At 44.2% G+C, this 15,986-nt stretch overlaps 1 protein-coding gene across 1 annotated transcript in view; it reads right to left on the bottom strand.

Moving 5' to 3' along the window:
• Positions 1-15,986, bottom strand: part of LOC306923767 (glutamate receptor 1-like) — a gene marked incomplete at both ends in the record, with an annotated part of 128,799 nt that overhangs the window by 16,280 nt on the left and 96,533 nt on the right. Inside the window, one exon of the mRNA XM_079502060.1 lies at positions 216-414. Within this exon, the coding sequence (XP_079358186.1) occupies positions 216-414 (199 nt within the window). The remainder of the gene's footprint in view (positions 1-215; positions 415-15,986) is intronic.

Genomic DNA, 15,986 nt, shown 5'->3' with positions numbered 1-15,986 from the left:
TGACCAGATCAGCGATCACCAGGGGGCAGCGACAACACACGCACACACACAATAGCCTTCTATATAATGCTGCACACATATATTATATATATTAAAAAAATACCCAGCAACATTTTTGGGAAGGCTAAGCCTTCCCTAGCCTTACACACCCGCCGCCTATGTATGCTGCGTGCATATCTCTTTTCACCAGCTGATGATCTCCATCAGGTCCTCACCCTGAAGAACTCTTTGGTGGATCCAGCGTCCAGCGTTCCGTATGCTATCTCAGTCTGCTTGGCCAGGTCCTCAGCACTCTCTATGGGAGACACCATCCTCTCCACCGTCAGGAAGGCAGCCAGGTTGGCTGTGTAGGATGAGATGATGATGAGGGTGAAGAACCACCACACGCCACCCACGATACGCCCAGAGAGAGACCTATACAGGTAGATAGACGAGTTCAGGTTGTTATAGATTTACTATCACGTGGGGGGAAATCAGTCGCCCAGAGGCGGCACAGCAGATAAGGTTACAGCATACATTTAAGTATAAGAAGAAATAAAAAAGTACAGTAGAAACAAGGCAAAAGAAAAGACAAGATGCATTAAAAAAAAGCAAATAAAGTGTCTATGTACACTGTAGGCCTACAGTCAATATAAAGGACATGATTAGCCTAACTGTCACCCCCGTCTCGGGTGAGGGTAGTATGTAACTTCTTGTACCCTTAGTGCGACCATGACATTCATTTCCCAGAATTATTTCTCCAAGTGTCAACATGAAAATGGCAAAAACAAAGGAGACCAAATATCTGTAAATAAAAAATAAAAATATATTCAAAACCAATTACTTCAGAACAAATGTATAAATTAAATCAATCATTCTTATAATATAATAAATACAACAAATAAGGCCATCACAATACTATAACGGAAATGCATGGATGTTTGTTGTTTCTGTTTTTTATCCATCAGGGGTTGACACTAAGGGATGCCCACCTGCCCCTGGCAGGCCAATAAAACTTTTGGGCAGGTAGAGTTTGCATTCAGGTTGCCCGATGGGGCAACCTGGTCTGTAGAATGCATATTAAGAGCACTGTTTACCTATAATATGCTGTTTTCACTGTTGCTAGTATGTAGGTATTTGGCATACAAATTGAGGTATGATATTAAGTGTTAATTTAAAAGGTAATTCAAATTTTTGCCTGTCATTTTACAATGGACGATTTACTTTTTGGGCAAGTGGGCATGACCTTTGGGCAAGTAGAACATGACATGTACTTGCCCGACGGGCAAGTGCCCTGAGACCTTAGTGTCTGTCAACCCCTGCCCATACTCAAGTGTGCACCATTGATAGGCATGTGCCATGTATACAGCATAGAACATTGTGGCAGCGGTGGCCGAACGGATTGCTGAGTGGTCTTGATACCGGAAGGTCGCCAGTTCGAATCAGCGGTCCGACACGTTAAAATTACCACCGCTGAAGTGCCCTTGAACAAGGCATTGAACCACTACAATGAAATGTGTTCTATGAGCAGGGCCTGGCTGGAAACAAGTTCTTGAGCTTAGCCCAGATACCCTGGGTAAATATAGTAATCATTTCATTTCATTTCAACATTGACAGTGTGCGTGGTGTCACACTGTCACAATAAGCACATTTTAAAGCTACAATCTATGTCCGTTGCCGTTGTCCATACCCTCTCCAGGTACATTGATGTTCGCACTACAATAAAGTTGTTGGCACCTCTAGGGCGCCAGGAGCCCTATGTCCTTCATTTTGGGATTCAGTATTGTGTAAGAGGCATTCCCCCGTAAAGAAATGCTATCTTGTGCCACCACCTAAATCCTTAAAACACTTCCGCTACCCATTACATTATGCATAGGTGTGGCTTGGGTGTTACGCAACTTAAACCAATCAGTGTGCCAGGTGCCATCCCCTTTAAGAGATCTATTATCCATAATCCATTATGTCCTGGATCTTGCCTTATATGGAAGAGCAACGCGTGCTGCCTTGGAATACATTTATTTTAGATACAGAGGGTTGTTTTGTGTCCAGTATCTGACTCTTCTGCCATCCACTCCACGACCAACACAGCTAATAGTTGTGCTGCTATGAAACGGTATCAAGCGAAAACAGACAAAGTTCGGGAAATTGGATTAATGAAATAGACTTGCACTGAACTATGGCGAAATCACATTGGAAATGACACCCATCTATCATTGAATTGCCTTTCATTTGGTTGACAGCATGTGTTACTGATTATGGGGAATTTGACATGATTTAAATCCATTACATATTTGCTGCGTAATGTGGTGATGCGCTGAGCGAGGGAATTGCGCACGATGCGCCATCTAATCTAATCAACACGCCTACAGACACACCTCCACCCGCAAATATAGGTGTCGGCAAAATTAATAGTGGGTTGTGTGGCCGCACGATAACGTTTTACGCACAGTGGAAGCTCCTAAATGCGTAATTCACGGAAAATGTTTATTACTTGCGGATAGAGAATGGCGTACGATGGAGCCCCTAGTGTCCAATCTGTCTGTAAATAACTGTCACAAATAACGGTACTGAAAATAGATATCGTCATCCAGTCCTACCCGACAGGCAGCTGGTTAGAAATGTATCAATGGAAGTGTCGGAAGATCACCTCCGGCTCCAACCACTGCAGATGTAGCTTGAGATCCCTGTGTATCGACGATTATTGCCAAGTATCGGTATTCACACTACCATGAATGCTGTGCCCAATGTCTGTTGTAGATGTTATACAAAAATAAATACTTAAAGGAGCATTCAGTGATTTGGGTGATTTGGAAAACCACCCAGTCCGCCCCGGTAACAAAATGTGCACATGCACGCACTACAGTGGGGGGAAGTGCAACAGGCCAACAGCATGTGCACCAAGGCCCGCCCCCAGTCGATCATGATTGGAGGAAGGCCCCTCTCATCCTGATTGGATGAAGGCTTTGCCACCCGCCACCAAAACTGAAACTAGGGTTTTTTGACCCCAGGGGCTCACTGGGGACAGGGAGGAACTCCTTATATGGTCAGCACACTCTATAGTAGGGAGGATTATCCAGAAAAAAAGAAAAAATAAGTGATATTTGAATTAAGTCAAATCACTGAATGCTCCTTTAAATAAATATTAAAGGTATATTCAGTGATTTCACTTAATTCAAATATCACTACTTTTTTTGTTTTGTTGTGATAATCCTCCCTACTATAGAGTGTGCTGACCATATAAGGAGTTCCTCCCTGTCCCCAGTTAAGCCCTGGGGGTTAAAACCTTAGGTTTCGTTTTTGGCTAGGTGGCCCAGCCTTCCTCCAATCAGGATAGAGAGGGGCCTTCCACCAATCATGATCGAGCGGGGGCGGGCCTCGGTGTGTGTGCTGTTGGCCTGTCGCGTGTCCCCCCACTGTAGTGCGTGCATGTGCACATCTTGTTCCCGGGGTTTTTCCAAATCACCCAAATCACTGAATGCTCCTTTAACAAAATGGATAAATAAGTCAAGCCTGGGAAAAACGTTGGTTTTCATTAAAGACATTCTCTAAATAAGTCAATGACTTCCACCACTACACTACCAGTGACCTCCCTTCCATTACATCCTATCCACACACTTCATTCCAGCAGGCTTGGAGGCTTAGCCCAATGTGCTGAGACAAGATAAAACCAGCACCACAAAGACCCAGTCGCCTCAACCCTGCCAAATTAATCTCACTTTAAGAAAGTTGCCAATATGTTCTATGGAACAACAGCCATTAATGGGGAGGAGAGAACATAATATAGCCACTACTGTACAAGCACTTTCAAAAACAAATGGTTGATTTGCGAGGAAATCCCCCCCCCCCTGCATGCGCACTAGTGGTGAATATTGCTTGCAGTCTCACGATAGATATGTATCACGATTCACGATGCAGAGACCGCAATACGATATATATATCGATATATATCGATATATCTCGATTAAACATGTATTCAAAATAAATGACCATGTTGCACAAATACAACAAAAAGCACTTTCAGGCCCACAGAGATCTTTAAATTAAAATAAATGTCTAAACATCCTAACAAGGGGTCTGAGAAGGGAGTGCAACAAGGGATCTGAGAAGGGAGTGCATTGCAACGTGCAAGGGGAGTTTTGATATAACGTTAATTAAACAGAGGTACGTTTGGCAACACTGCGTCACCCAGATAATTCATGCCCTTTATTGCTGTGTCGATACAGCAGCCTCTCGATCGATTCACCTATCCGGATTGTCGATCGATATATTGCCATATTGATGAATTGAATGCGCGCGCGCACACGCGCACACGCACCCACGCACACACACGTTCCGTCTCCTCTTCCTCTCCAAGTCTCTCTGAAGACAGCCTGTACAGCGAGCAGAAAACTCATCCCATTACACATCATGGATGAAGCTTACATTATGAATCCGGGATGCAACAGTACAGTAGCTCATCGTTTTTTTGCTGTCAAAATAAACAACATGAGCATAAAGGTATGATTGTGTATGAAACAGGGGGGTGGGTGCGGGGGGCACGGGTAATTTAAAATGGCTTTGAGATGAAGGCTGATGATCAAAGCGCCCAGGAAAACAAAGAGACCAGCTAGAGTCAACGGAGACCAAACAGAGAGAGAGAGAGAGAGAGAGAGAGTCTTTGAACATAGGTGGTGTGTAAATGAAAGCCATGTGCAGGAGAGGAAGATAGGAGGAGATCCGTTTTTGTATGCGAGGGTCAAAGGTTATGTTTTGGCAGAGGGATTCAAAACAAGCCCTTTGTTAGAGCTGCTGAGCATAATGATTCTCTGACGTTGAATTATGCGTCAGAGTGTATATTTGTCAGCTGAATTCTGTTGAATAAGTAATTGGTCTTGTCAAGAGACATGGATGTGTGTGTGTGTGTGTGTGTGTGTGTGTGTGTGTGTGTGTGTGTGTGTGTGTGTGTGTGTGTGTGTGTGTGTGTGTGTGTGTGTGTGTGTGTGTGTGTGTGCCAGTGAGCCTTTAGTTTAGCTGCTCTGTGTAAATGGAGTCCGTATTCACATTGGTAAAGGTTGGGGTGAGATAAAATTGAAAGAGGTGTTACCATAGAGTATAAGAGACTGAACTGGCGCGAAGCTCCGCCCCCCCCCAGCTATTCATGTCAGTGGAAGTTGCTCAGTGGCGTTTTGAAGCACCCGGAAGACTGACGGAAGTACCGTCTCAGAACGTCTACTTCCGCATTTGACCACCAAATTTTGGTGGTCAAATGCGGAAGTGCAACCGAGCGCTCAATGTTAAAGCCCAGCTGCACGGGGTTTCCCGGTCATGAATCCACGGGTCCGCCTGTAGTCCCTCCTCCTACCACTAGGGCCCAGAGCTTCAACGTTGAATAGCCTCACTGGCCCCTTGGGTGTTACAGGCGGGAAGACAAAAGAGAGAGAGAGAGAGAGAGAGGGAGGAGAGACTAGATTCTAGAAGGACACTAGACTAGCTTTGGCAGTATAGAGCGTTGCAGTCCCGCCCCCTACCATGGACCAGGAAATGAATCCCAATGCATTTTTCCCATAGACATTTCAAAAAGTATTTATTTAAAGACGGTTACGCCGCGGACAAAGCCAACTCGAGTCGTGACAACTCATGACAACACAAACAATATTTTGGACCAAACAAATAATTACAAAGAAGAAAAACAACAAAAAAAGTGTTGTAACCTGCCGTTTTTTTCTTCTTTCTAATTATTTTTTCGGCCCCAAAAATTGTGTTTGTTGTCATGATTTGTCACGACTCGAGTTGGCTTTGTCCGCGGCGTAAACGTCTTTAAATAAATACTTTCTGAAATGTCTATGAGGAAAATGAACGGAGAATCATTTCCTGGTCCATGGTAAGGGGCGGGACTGCGACGCTCTATACTCACAGAAACTGACAAACATGCCAGCTATAGAAGCCTGTAGTGCTGGAAGTAAAAGCTATAATCTTTCTTAGGTTGTAGCCACAGTACATGTCTTGGGAGACATCTTGCAGAAGCAGATACGTGTCTGAAACTTTGTCCAGATTTAACCCATTTTGGGCGGGAACCCCTTTTGGTGTTTTAAACATTATGTTATAATTCAGCTATTGAAAAATAGCAGATCTACAAGCTCATAGAGTGGCGCGCTACGAGCTTGTAGGTCTGCTATTTTTGAAAAATCATGAATGTGTCGCAAATTTGGAATATATATATTTTTTTACTCAAATCTTTGCTTCTGGGGGGGGGGCGGGGGGGTCCCTGGAACAACATATTTTCAGATGGGGGTCCTTGACATGAAATATTGAGCACCACTAATACAGAAACATAAGTATTTCAGATAACTGTCAGAATTTAGAAGTTTTTTAAAATTTATTTCGATGTCAGGCCTAAATGGGTTAAAGACGGGGTGCAATGTGGCTTTTTGGAGCATTTTATTTTGAAGTTTCACTCAGAAACGGAAAGCTGTGTGTCTTTGAACCAATCATATAACGTCGCATCCCTTCAGGGTATGGGACGAAGCTCCGCTACATGCGTGTGCGTGGCGCGTGTGGATGCCTGTCTGGATGTCATCTTTGAATGAGATTAAAAACGGAGTGGTTCTGTAATCAAAACCAGCTGTGTTTGGAGGAATGCGCAGCGATGGCAATAAAACCAGTTGAATGAAATCGAGATTCCTTTTTATTCGTGCAGGACTCGACGCGTCATCACGCAGCACTTTTTCGTTCAAAGGAAGAAATTCAAATTAGATTTTTATGGACTTTTTTTTTTTTAAGATTTTTTTTGTGGCTTTCGCCTTTATTTTATTTTATAGAGGGGTATGTATATACAGTAGGGTGACAGGACATGTGGAGAGATATGGGGGGGGTGACACGCAGTAAAGGATGTCGGGACGGGAGTCGAACCCGTGGCACACTGCCAGACTGGATTATCAGCCAAGGTGCCCAGACGGCTATGCCAGACGCTTTTTATGGACTTTGATATAAAAATACACAAAGATGGATATTTTCCCATTGTTTTGGTACAGATTGTTAGGTCCATATGACCACAGATATGCTCTAAAAGTGTGAAAAACTTATTTTTCATTTCCCTATACGTCTTTAAACTCTAACAGAAGGAAGACAGTACACCTCAAGGAAACATTCACCAGGTGGCCTTAAAGACAGTATAATGCCAAAGACAGTATAATTTCATAGCCTTGTAAAGAACCACTGATTAATCCATTACTCACAGCTGTGCCAATACATTATTGTTGAGCATTAAAATTAAGAGCAGTGGAAACAGTAAATGGCTGCCATCATAAACGTGATCGCGCATAATGAGGTGTGTGCGCGTGCGTGTGTAAACGTGTTGAGCGTGTGTAAACGTGTTGAATCAGCCTGTGTGTGTACAGACATGCTCCCTCATGGGAATTGTGCATGTGTGTGCATACTAGTAGGCCTATGGAGCAGAATGGGGTGTGTGTGTGTGTGTGTGTGTGTGTGTGTGTGTGTGTGTGTGTGTGTGGTTCTGTCTTCTTATGCATTACTGTACATTATCCAGACATTACTGTACATTATCCAGACATTACTGTACATTATCCAGACATTACTGTACATTATCCAGACATTACTGTACATTATCCAGACATTACTGTACATTATCCAGACATTACTGTATATTATCCAGACATTACTGTACATTATCCAGACATTACTGTACATTATCCAGACATTACTGTACATTATCCAGACATTACTGTACATTATCCAGACATTACTGTACATTATCCAGACATTACTGTATATTATCCAGACATTACTGTACATTATCCAGACATTACTGTACATCTCAGTGTCAGTCAGACCGCAGCACTTTACTCTCATTACAATTCCCCTGGTCGGCCTCCTCTGTTCGATATGCTAATTAGCACAACTAATGTCTTTAGCGAGTGTCAAAAATGAGACGGTTAATGGCCACGTTACAGTGGATTAGGAATGACGGCGGTTTAAACGGGAGAGAAAAATGTCTAATTATAGAGCAATTCTAAGACAAATCGGGGCCGGGTCAATAGGTTTTCTTCTATAACTTTTGTCACCTGTCAGATTCCGGAGATGAGTTCCTAATGGATGGATGGATGGATACAGGCATATGGCCAATCCTGTGAGTCAGCAAAAAAAGACCCATCTGAACTGTGTGTGTGTGTGTGTGTGTGTGTGTGTGTGTGTGTGTGTGTTAGTTGGTAGTTGGAGTGGCTATAGCACCAGCACCACTCAAAAAAAGAAAATAAGTGAATATTTCAATCCTCATGGTCAGATCACGTCATCACTTCAATTGCTGAGGATGAGGTGTAGACTCATTGTTATTGGTAATGCAAATATCGTCAGCACAAAAGGGGGGGCACGGGTTAAAAATATATTATGAACAAGCATTACAAATAATTTAAAAGGTGTCACTAGATATTGCACGTAGACCCACAAATAACTAAAAACTAAAAGCTAGCAAGCCAATAGTCCAAAAGTCCAGTTTCTAAGCCTAGCGGCTGGCCGTGGAGTTAACCCATTCTGGGCGGGATGAGCTTGTAGATCTGCTATTTTTGAAAAATCGTGAAAATGTGGCGAAATTCTTTGAATATATATTCTTTCAGAGCGAACGTTTTTAACTCAAATCTTTGCTTCTGGGGGGTTCCTGGAAGAACATATTTTTCAGATGGGGGTCGGCGGCCAAATACACATAATTCTAGGGGTCCTTGACATGAAATATTGAGCACCACTGACAGAAACGTATTTCAGAAAACTGTTAGAAGACATTTTTTAAATGTCGACGTCAGGCCCGAATGGGTTAAAGAGCCTGATTGATGTTGGTATACAAAAGAATCGTTTGTTCTTACACGTCACAGAACTACAGGCTGGTAAACAACCGTAATCACCCGTAAATTTACTGGATTTACATGGCCTCTACATGTAGTATATCTGCCCGTAATCCTTGTTTTTTGCGCAGTGGACAGCCCTAAAACAAACACATTATCCACATTCACATGGGGCTTAACTTAACCCATTTAGGCCTGACGTCGAAAATAAAAAAAACGTTCGCTCTGAAAGAATATATACCTATTCAAAGATTTGTGCCGCATTTTTACGATTTTTCAAAAATAGCAGATCTACAAGTTCATAGCGCGCCACTCGGTGGCGCGCTATGAACTTGTAGATCTGCTATTTTTCAATAGCTAAAGTATAACAGAATGCTTGAAACACCAAAAGGGGTTCCCGCCCCAAAATGGGCCCTGTACACTACAGTATACACAACTTAAGCTTTTCTTCAGAGAAATCCAAATGAGCAAATCAGATATCTATCGTCGGATAAATAACTGTGTGACCCTGCACATAATTACTGTTCTTGAACTTCTTCATAATAAACCAATTTCTACAGTTCAACCCGGAGTCATGGACCACAAAAGAGACTATCGGCTATTCTGTCAAACCCTTTCTGACTGGAGTCTGTGGTCTGCATTGATTAGGAAGTGTTTCATCTTCACAGTCACGGTATCACAATGGATGCAGCGGGAGTGGCTTTTTCTTTAACAATTTGACTGCGGGATGAATTAAAGGACCACTTCACCACTTTTCAACATCTCATATAATTGGTCCTCACTAATGTTCATGATAAAACACCACCATTTTTTCCTATAAGTCTGTGTCTCATAGGAGGGCTTTGGGCAGTTCGGACACCCGTCCACCAGTGACATCATCATTAGGCAGTTTTTTTTTTAAACAAGATTTGTTTTAAAATATATTTAGATTTTTATTATCGTGAGAACGATGGCTTCAACTTTTGCATTGCAACTTTTCAGGAAAAGAAAGCCTGCCGTTTCTATTAGCTTGGATTCACCATCGATGATGTCACTGGTGGACGGGTTTCTGAACTGCCCACAGCCTTCCTATGAGACACAGACTGAGTAGGAAAAAATGGTGGTATTTTATCGTGAACATTAGTTAGGACCAATTATAGGAAGAGAAGTTGAAAAGTGGTGAAGTGGTCCTTTAATCGTGATCCCGATCTGTCTGCATAGTTTTTCACTAACCTTTTGAAGAACCACCCATCATCGTTCCGTTTCATGAAAATCCGCCTTAAAATGGTAATGGTAATGGTAATGGTAATCATTTGTCGTCATGTTGAAAAACAATCCAAACTGCCGATCAAGGACAAAGAGCGAAGGAGGAAGGCTCCCGTAGCGTGCCGTAGTGTTGCGCGGGCCGACCTGTGGCCTGCAGGTCCCGTGGGTTACCCGCACGGCGGGGCTGAGCCTAGTCGAGATTTTTTTACTTTTCTGGCGGGGTGGGCTGAGGCAGGTTAATCAAGTAAGACGCGCGAACGCGGGAAGCGAACGCAGCTCGTAAATTGCAAAAACAACAATTATAATAAATTACGTAATTTTTTAAGGTTTTTTTTAAGTTCTCTTTTTTTGTGTTTTTTAATTTTTTTAAAGTTAAGTTTTTTTTAAGTTAATTTTTTTTAAGTTAAGTTTTTCCTTTTAAAGTTTTTCCTTTTTAAGTTTTTTTTTTTTTTTAAGTTAAGTTTTTTTTAAGTTTTTCCTTTTAAAGTTTTTCCTTTTTAAGTTTTTTTTTTTTAAGTTAAGTTTTTTTTAAGTTTTTTCTTTTAAAGTTTTTCCTTTTTAAGGTTTTTTTAAGTTAAGTTTTTTTTTAAGTTAAGTTTTGTGTGTGTGTGTGCGTGCGTGCGTGCGTGCGTGCGTGCGTGTGTGCGTGCGTGTGCGCGTGCATGTGTGTGTGTGTTTATGTGTGTGATACAGCTGCGCCCTCTGGTGGTGGGCGGGTGGTGTTACAGCGTGACACACACACAGACACACACACAGACAGGATCTGCTGGGTCTCATAGTAAATGCTCATTGCGTTCGCAATCACTGCGTTCGCAATAATGTATATTGTGATTTTTACAAATGATTGATGTTGCCACAATACAAGTCCTGTGAGGATTGTTGTGTTGCTGTGCTGGTTGACATCTCCTCCTTTCACAGATAAATCCCCAAACAGTGTGACTGTGATAGTCTACTTACACAGCGCGTGTTATCACTGCACGCTCCCAACGCACGTGTACATGAGCACACCCCACAGGCACGTAGCTGTAGTGTGTGTGGAGCGTGCGTGCGTTTGCGTGCTTGCGTGCATGCGTGATTGTGAGGACGACAAGTTGGACATTAACACTGAACGTTTTTGTCAGGTCTTTAGTGGCGTTTTCTTTCAGCGTCTGTGTCCTCCTGTTCTGGGTTTCCGAGGCTAGTTGTTGTATAACTCTAGGCTACTGTATGTCTGTGACGCACGGGTGAGTCTCTTCTCTCCCCTCAACCTCTCTGTCTCCTCTCAATCTGCCATGTCGCACACGTGTGAGACAAATGAATGGCATCGCATCGGTGGTTGGAACACCCGGGACCATGCGTGCTTGCCCAGTGATATTATTAGCCTATTAAGACAGTTTAGAAGCAATTTGTTTGACAAATAAAAGCCGCGTTCAAAGACATATTTGACGTCTATTTAATGTCGGTGGGTTGCGGGCCAGGTCCAGTTGTGAACATGTAGGTGGTGCTGCGGAGGCGCGCTGGGCCGAGTCAAATTATTAACCCATTTTGACCTGAGATCAGATTCTACAAATGTCTTCTACAGCCTGACAGTTTTCTGAAAAAGCTATGTTTCTAATGTCAGTCGTTCTTCGATTTTTCAAAAATAGCAGACCTACAAGCTCGTAGCGCGCCACTCGGTGGCGCGCTATGAGCTTGTAGATCTGCTATTTTTCAATAGCTAAAGCATAACATAATGCTAACACCAAAAGGGGTTCCTGCCCAAAATGGGTTAATACATGCGGTATAAAAAACCCTGACCCGCGCAACACTAGCATGCCACCATTGCAATAGGAAGGAATGCATTGTTGGGCATCAATTTCCCAGAATCTGTAGCAAGCCAGTGCGACTGATGTTTTCCCCGGTGACGTCATCCGAACGCGTCACCTATCCCACTCTGTCCGATGGAAACCCTGTAGGTCTTAAAACAAATTAAAAACGGCGAATTAAACAATGAAAACATAACTCGAGGTACTCGTGAATGGGAGGGAAGCGGTTCTTCATCAATTAACTCGGGAAACTCGTTAATGGGAGGGAAAGTGTTAAGAACAAAATAGATTATTGCGGTTTACACAAAGTCTCCATTTCTCTCTTTCCCTCCTCCCCTCCACCCCCCCCCCCCCCCCCCCCCATGAAAGGTCAGTATTACCATGCGATACAGCTAAAAGTGAGAATCTTATGGTAATATGGTTTTCCAGCCTGCAGTAAGCACATTATACCAAAGGCTGGGACTAAACGGGCGGTGGTGGCTCAGGGGTAGAGTTTCCGGATGGTAACCACAAGGTCGCCAGTTCGAACCCGGGCTCCCCCAGAGTTAGTGTCGAAGTGTCCTTGAACAAGACACTGAACCCCTAATTGCTCCTGATGTGCTGGTTGGTGCCTTGCATGGTTTCCGCTGCCATCAGTGTATGAATGTGTGTGTGAATGGGTGAATGTAATGCACAATCTATGTAAAGCGCCTTGGATAAAGGCGCTATATAAATGCACCATTTTTAAACTGAAGCATTATGGTGCAAAAATGCATGTGCGCACAGTGCACGCACACACACACACACACACACACACACAAAAACACTGGTTGAATGATGAGAGAGGCTGTCTTGGCCTTATGTAACCCCAAGCTAAACCCTAGCAATACCTCATTGATCCACTGGGTGGAATGAGAGCGCTTTGCTGTCTGCCGGCACACAACGCACGCACGCACGCACGCACACGCGCACACGCACACGCACACGCACACAGACACACACACACACACACACACACACACACACACACACACACACACACACACACACACACACACACACACACACACACACACACACACACACACACACACACGTCGCTCGCTCTAGTGAGGGATGCACACAAGCCACGGGCACATTGAGATAATGGCTTTTTAGGTTGTAAGGAGATAAGTGTCAACACTATGTGGAGAGATAAGAAGTCAGTGTGTATGTGTGTGTGTGTGTGTGTGTGTGTGTGTGTGTGTGTGTGTGTGAGTACTAATTAATTACCATACTTGTGAGGGCCAAATGTCCCAAGAATTATAGAAGAAGGGGTACATTTTCCCGGACCTTTATGTTTTAACATATGTTTTAGATTTAGGCTCGATTCATTATTAGTTGTCAAACAGCCAAAAAAAGCTGATCGACTACAAGCTCACCACACGTCTCCAGATCGCCTATTTTGGGTGCACAACACCGGCGCACAATGAATCGCGCGTGTGCGCGCGCGTGTGTGTGTGTGTGACGTACGCAGCATGCCATTAAACTCCGACGACAGAGCATTTTAACTCAAGCTGAGCGCTGCACGCAGAGCCGTGTGAAAAGATCATCCGGTTGCCATGGCAGCCACTCGGCATGACAAGCACTTGAAGAGGGACGAGCCGAGAGGAGGGAGATTGGTCAGCTCACTCCTCTCTCTCTCTCTCTCTCTCTCTCTCTCTCTCACACACTTCCGATCGCCCCTGCATGTCTCCCAGTCCAGTGGTTCCCAAAGTGGGGCCCGGGGACCCCCAGGGGTACTTGAGGGAGTTCCAGGGGGTCCCCATAATAAATGATAGTTTGGAACCAAATGGACCCTTGTGGGTCTGTAACTCTGAGAGTGTACAAATGGAACCAAGTGAACCCTAACAGGTCCATTTGGTTCCATTTCTACACTCTCGAGTTAAATTTACTTTGATTTTACAATATAAATTGGGGGTCACAGAGATAGAAATTCCATTAAATGGGGGTCCGTAGACTAATGCATGTCAAACTGGGGGTCCTTGAAATTAAACGGGTTGAAAATTGACGGCTAGAGCCGTAAATGGGGGACTTATGGGGGTCCCTTGCATATATTTTCAAATGGGGGTCCGCGGGCTAATGAGTGTCAATTTGGGGGTCCTTGACATGAAAAGTCTGGGAACCACTGTCCCAGTCTGTTCGTCTTTCCCAGTGGGGGAAGAAAATACATTTCACTTACACTAAGTAAAGGTATCAATATATAAATAGGTACAAAAGTATTAGCGTTTTCCTTTGCCCCTGTTTCGCATGGTTCTTATCAGTTCGTTCAGCATGCACCAGCATCTATAGTTCTTCATGATTCCACGAGCTTCGCTGACACAGCGGTCGTCATACAGGGCTTCGATGGGGGCGAGATCCCATCCGCTGATGCGTTGGGCTGTCCGCACAACCCTCTGCATTGCTTTGCGGTTGAGGTGGGTGCAGCTGCCATACCAGGCAGTGAAGCAGAAAGTCAGGATGCTCTCTGTGGTGCCTCTGTAGAAAGCTTTTAGGACTTTGGGGCCCGTGCCAGCTTTCCTTGAGTCTTCTCAGGAAGTAGAGGCGGCTTGTGTAGTAGTGTCTACTACATGTGGGGAATTTGGGGAATTAGTTATGGTCAGCCAAATCTACACATACAGTTGGGTGCCACTGATATTGTCCCTTATCATTTGACCCATTTAGGCCTGACCTCAACATTTTAAAAAATCCTTCTAAATCCTCCAGTTTTCTGAAATAAATATTTTCACTATTTTTAAAAAATAGCAGACCTACAAGCTCGTAGCTAAATTATAACAATGTTTAAAACACCAAAAGGGGTTCCCGCCCCAAAATGGGTTAACTGTCCTTTTGCGCAGATCACGCAAACCTCAGCAAAAAGAAAAGGACAATATCGATGGCCTCCAACTGTAACTAACAAACAAAGTGGTCAGAAGGAGATATGTCCAAAGACTAGTGACACAGCCAGCTTCATACTCCACAATCACCAGCTGCTATCAATCAGACTCCACTCACACCAGCTGCTATCAATCAGACTGCACTGCAGAAGGAAAGACACAAGGAACCACACATGACCCTAGGGGTCATAACAGCAACATGGAAAGAAAAAATCCCACCCTGGTGAAGTGAGTGGTGCAACTCCGTGTGGGGGTCCCCGGAAGTTCCACACCACCCCATCTGTGGTGTGTGTGTGTGTGTGTGTGTGTGTGTGTGTGTGTGTGTATGTGTGTGCGTGCGTGCGCGTGTGTGTGTGTGTGTTAGGCTGCTCAACAGTGACACTTGGTGGTGAAAACCAACCAAATGCTGTTTTCATGCTCGGACACAGCCAGCCAGGGGACCCAGGGACACACGTAGCTGTCTATAGGAGTGCACCACTCAAAAAGAAAGAAACAAAACAGCCAGCCATCCAAAGAAGAAGAAGAAGAAGCAAAGTGTCTTTTCCTCCCAATACTTTTACCAGTGAAGTCAGCGGGTGAGGAAGCGCTCCGCTACCAGACCGCTCCGCTACCAGACCGCTCCGCTACCAGACCGCGACGCTACCAGACCGCTCCGCTACCAGACCGCGACGCTACCAGACCGCGACGCACCGTCTCAAGCTAACTTGAGCCACGAGAGACACCACCGAGAAGGCCAAAGCGAGCGAGTTGCCGTGTCAAACGTTGCGAGGTTCGCTTTGTCCGAGTTGCGACCCCATAGTAGGCACATAATAGTAAATCCTCGTCCCCCTACTTGTGTGTGCGGTCCAAATGAACACAGCGAGCGCTGAGCTCCCTAATCCACTCAGGGAGGAAAAGGCAGGTCGCGAAGAAGAAGAAGAAGAAGAAGAAAAAGAAGAAAGAGAAGAAGGAGGAGAAGAAGAAGGAGGAGAAGAAGAAGGAGAAGAAGAAGGAGAAGGAGAAGAAGAAGGAGGAGAAGAATAAGGAGAAGGAGAAGGAGAAGAAGAAGGAGGAGAAGAAGAAGGAGAAGGAGAAGAAGAGAAGGAGAAGAAGAAGGAGGAGAAGAAGAAGGAGAAGAAGAAGGAGAAGGAGAAGAAGAAGGAGGAGAAGAATAAGGAGAAGGAGAAGGAGAAGGAGAAGAAGAAGAAAGAGGAGAAGAAAAAGAAGAAAGAGAAGGAGAAGAAGGAGGAGGAGAAGGAGAAGAAGAAGAAGAA

Source organism: Electrona antarctica (genome assembly GCF_951216825.1).
Source record: "Electrona antarctica genome assembly, chromosome: 1".
In the NCBI taxonomy this organism is placed as follows: domain Eukaryota; kingdom Metazoa; phylum Chordata; class Actinopteri; order Myctophiformes; family Myctophidae; genus Electrona; species Electrona antarctica.
This window is presented reverse-complemented; position numbering and strand designations above follow the sequence as displayed.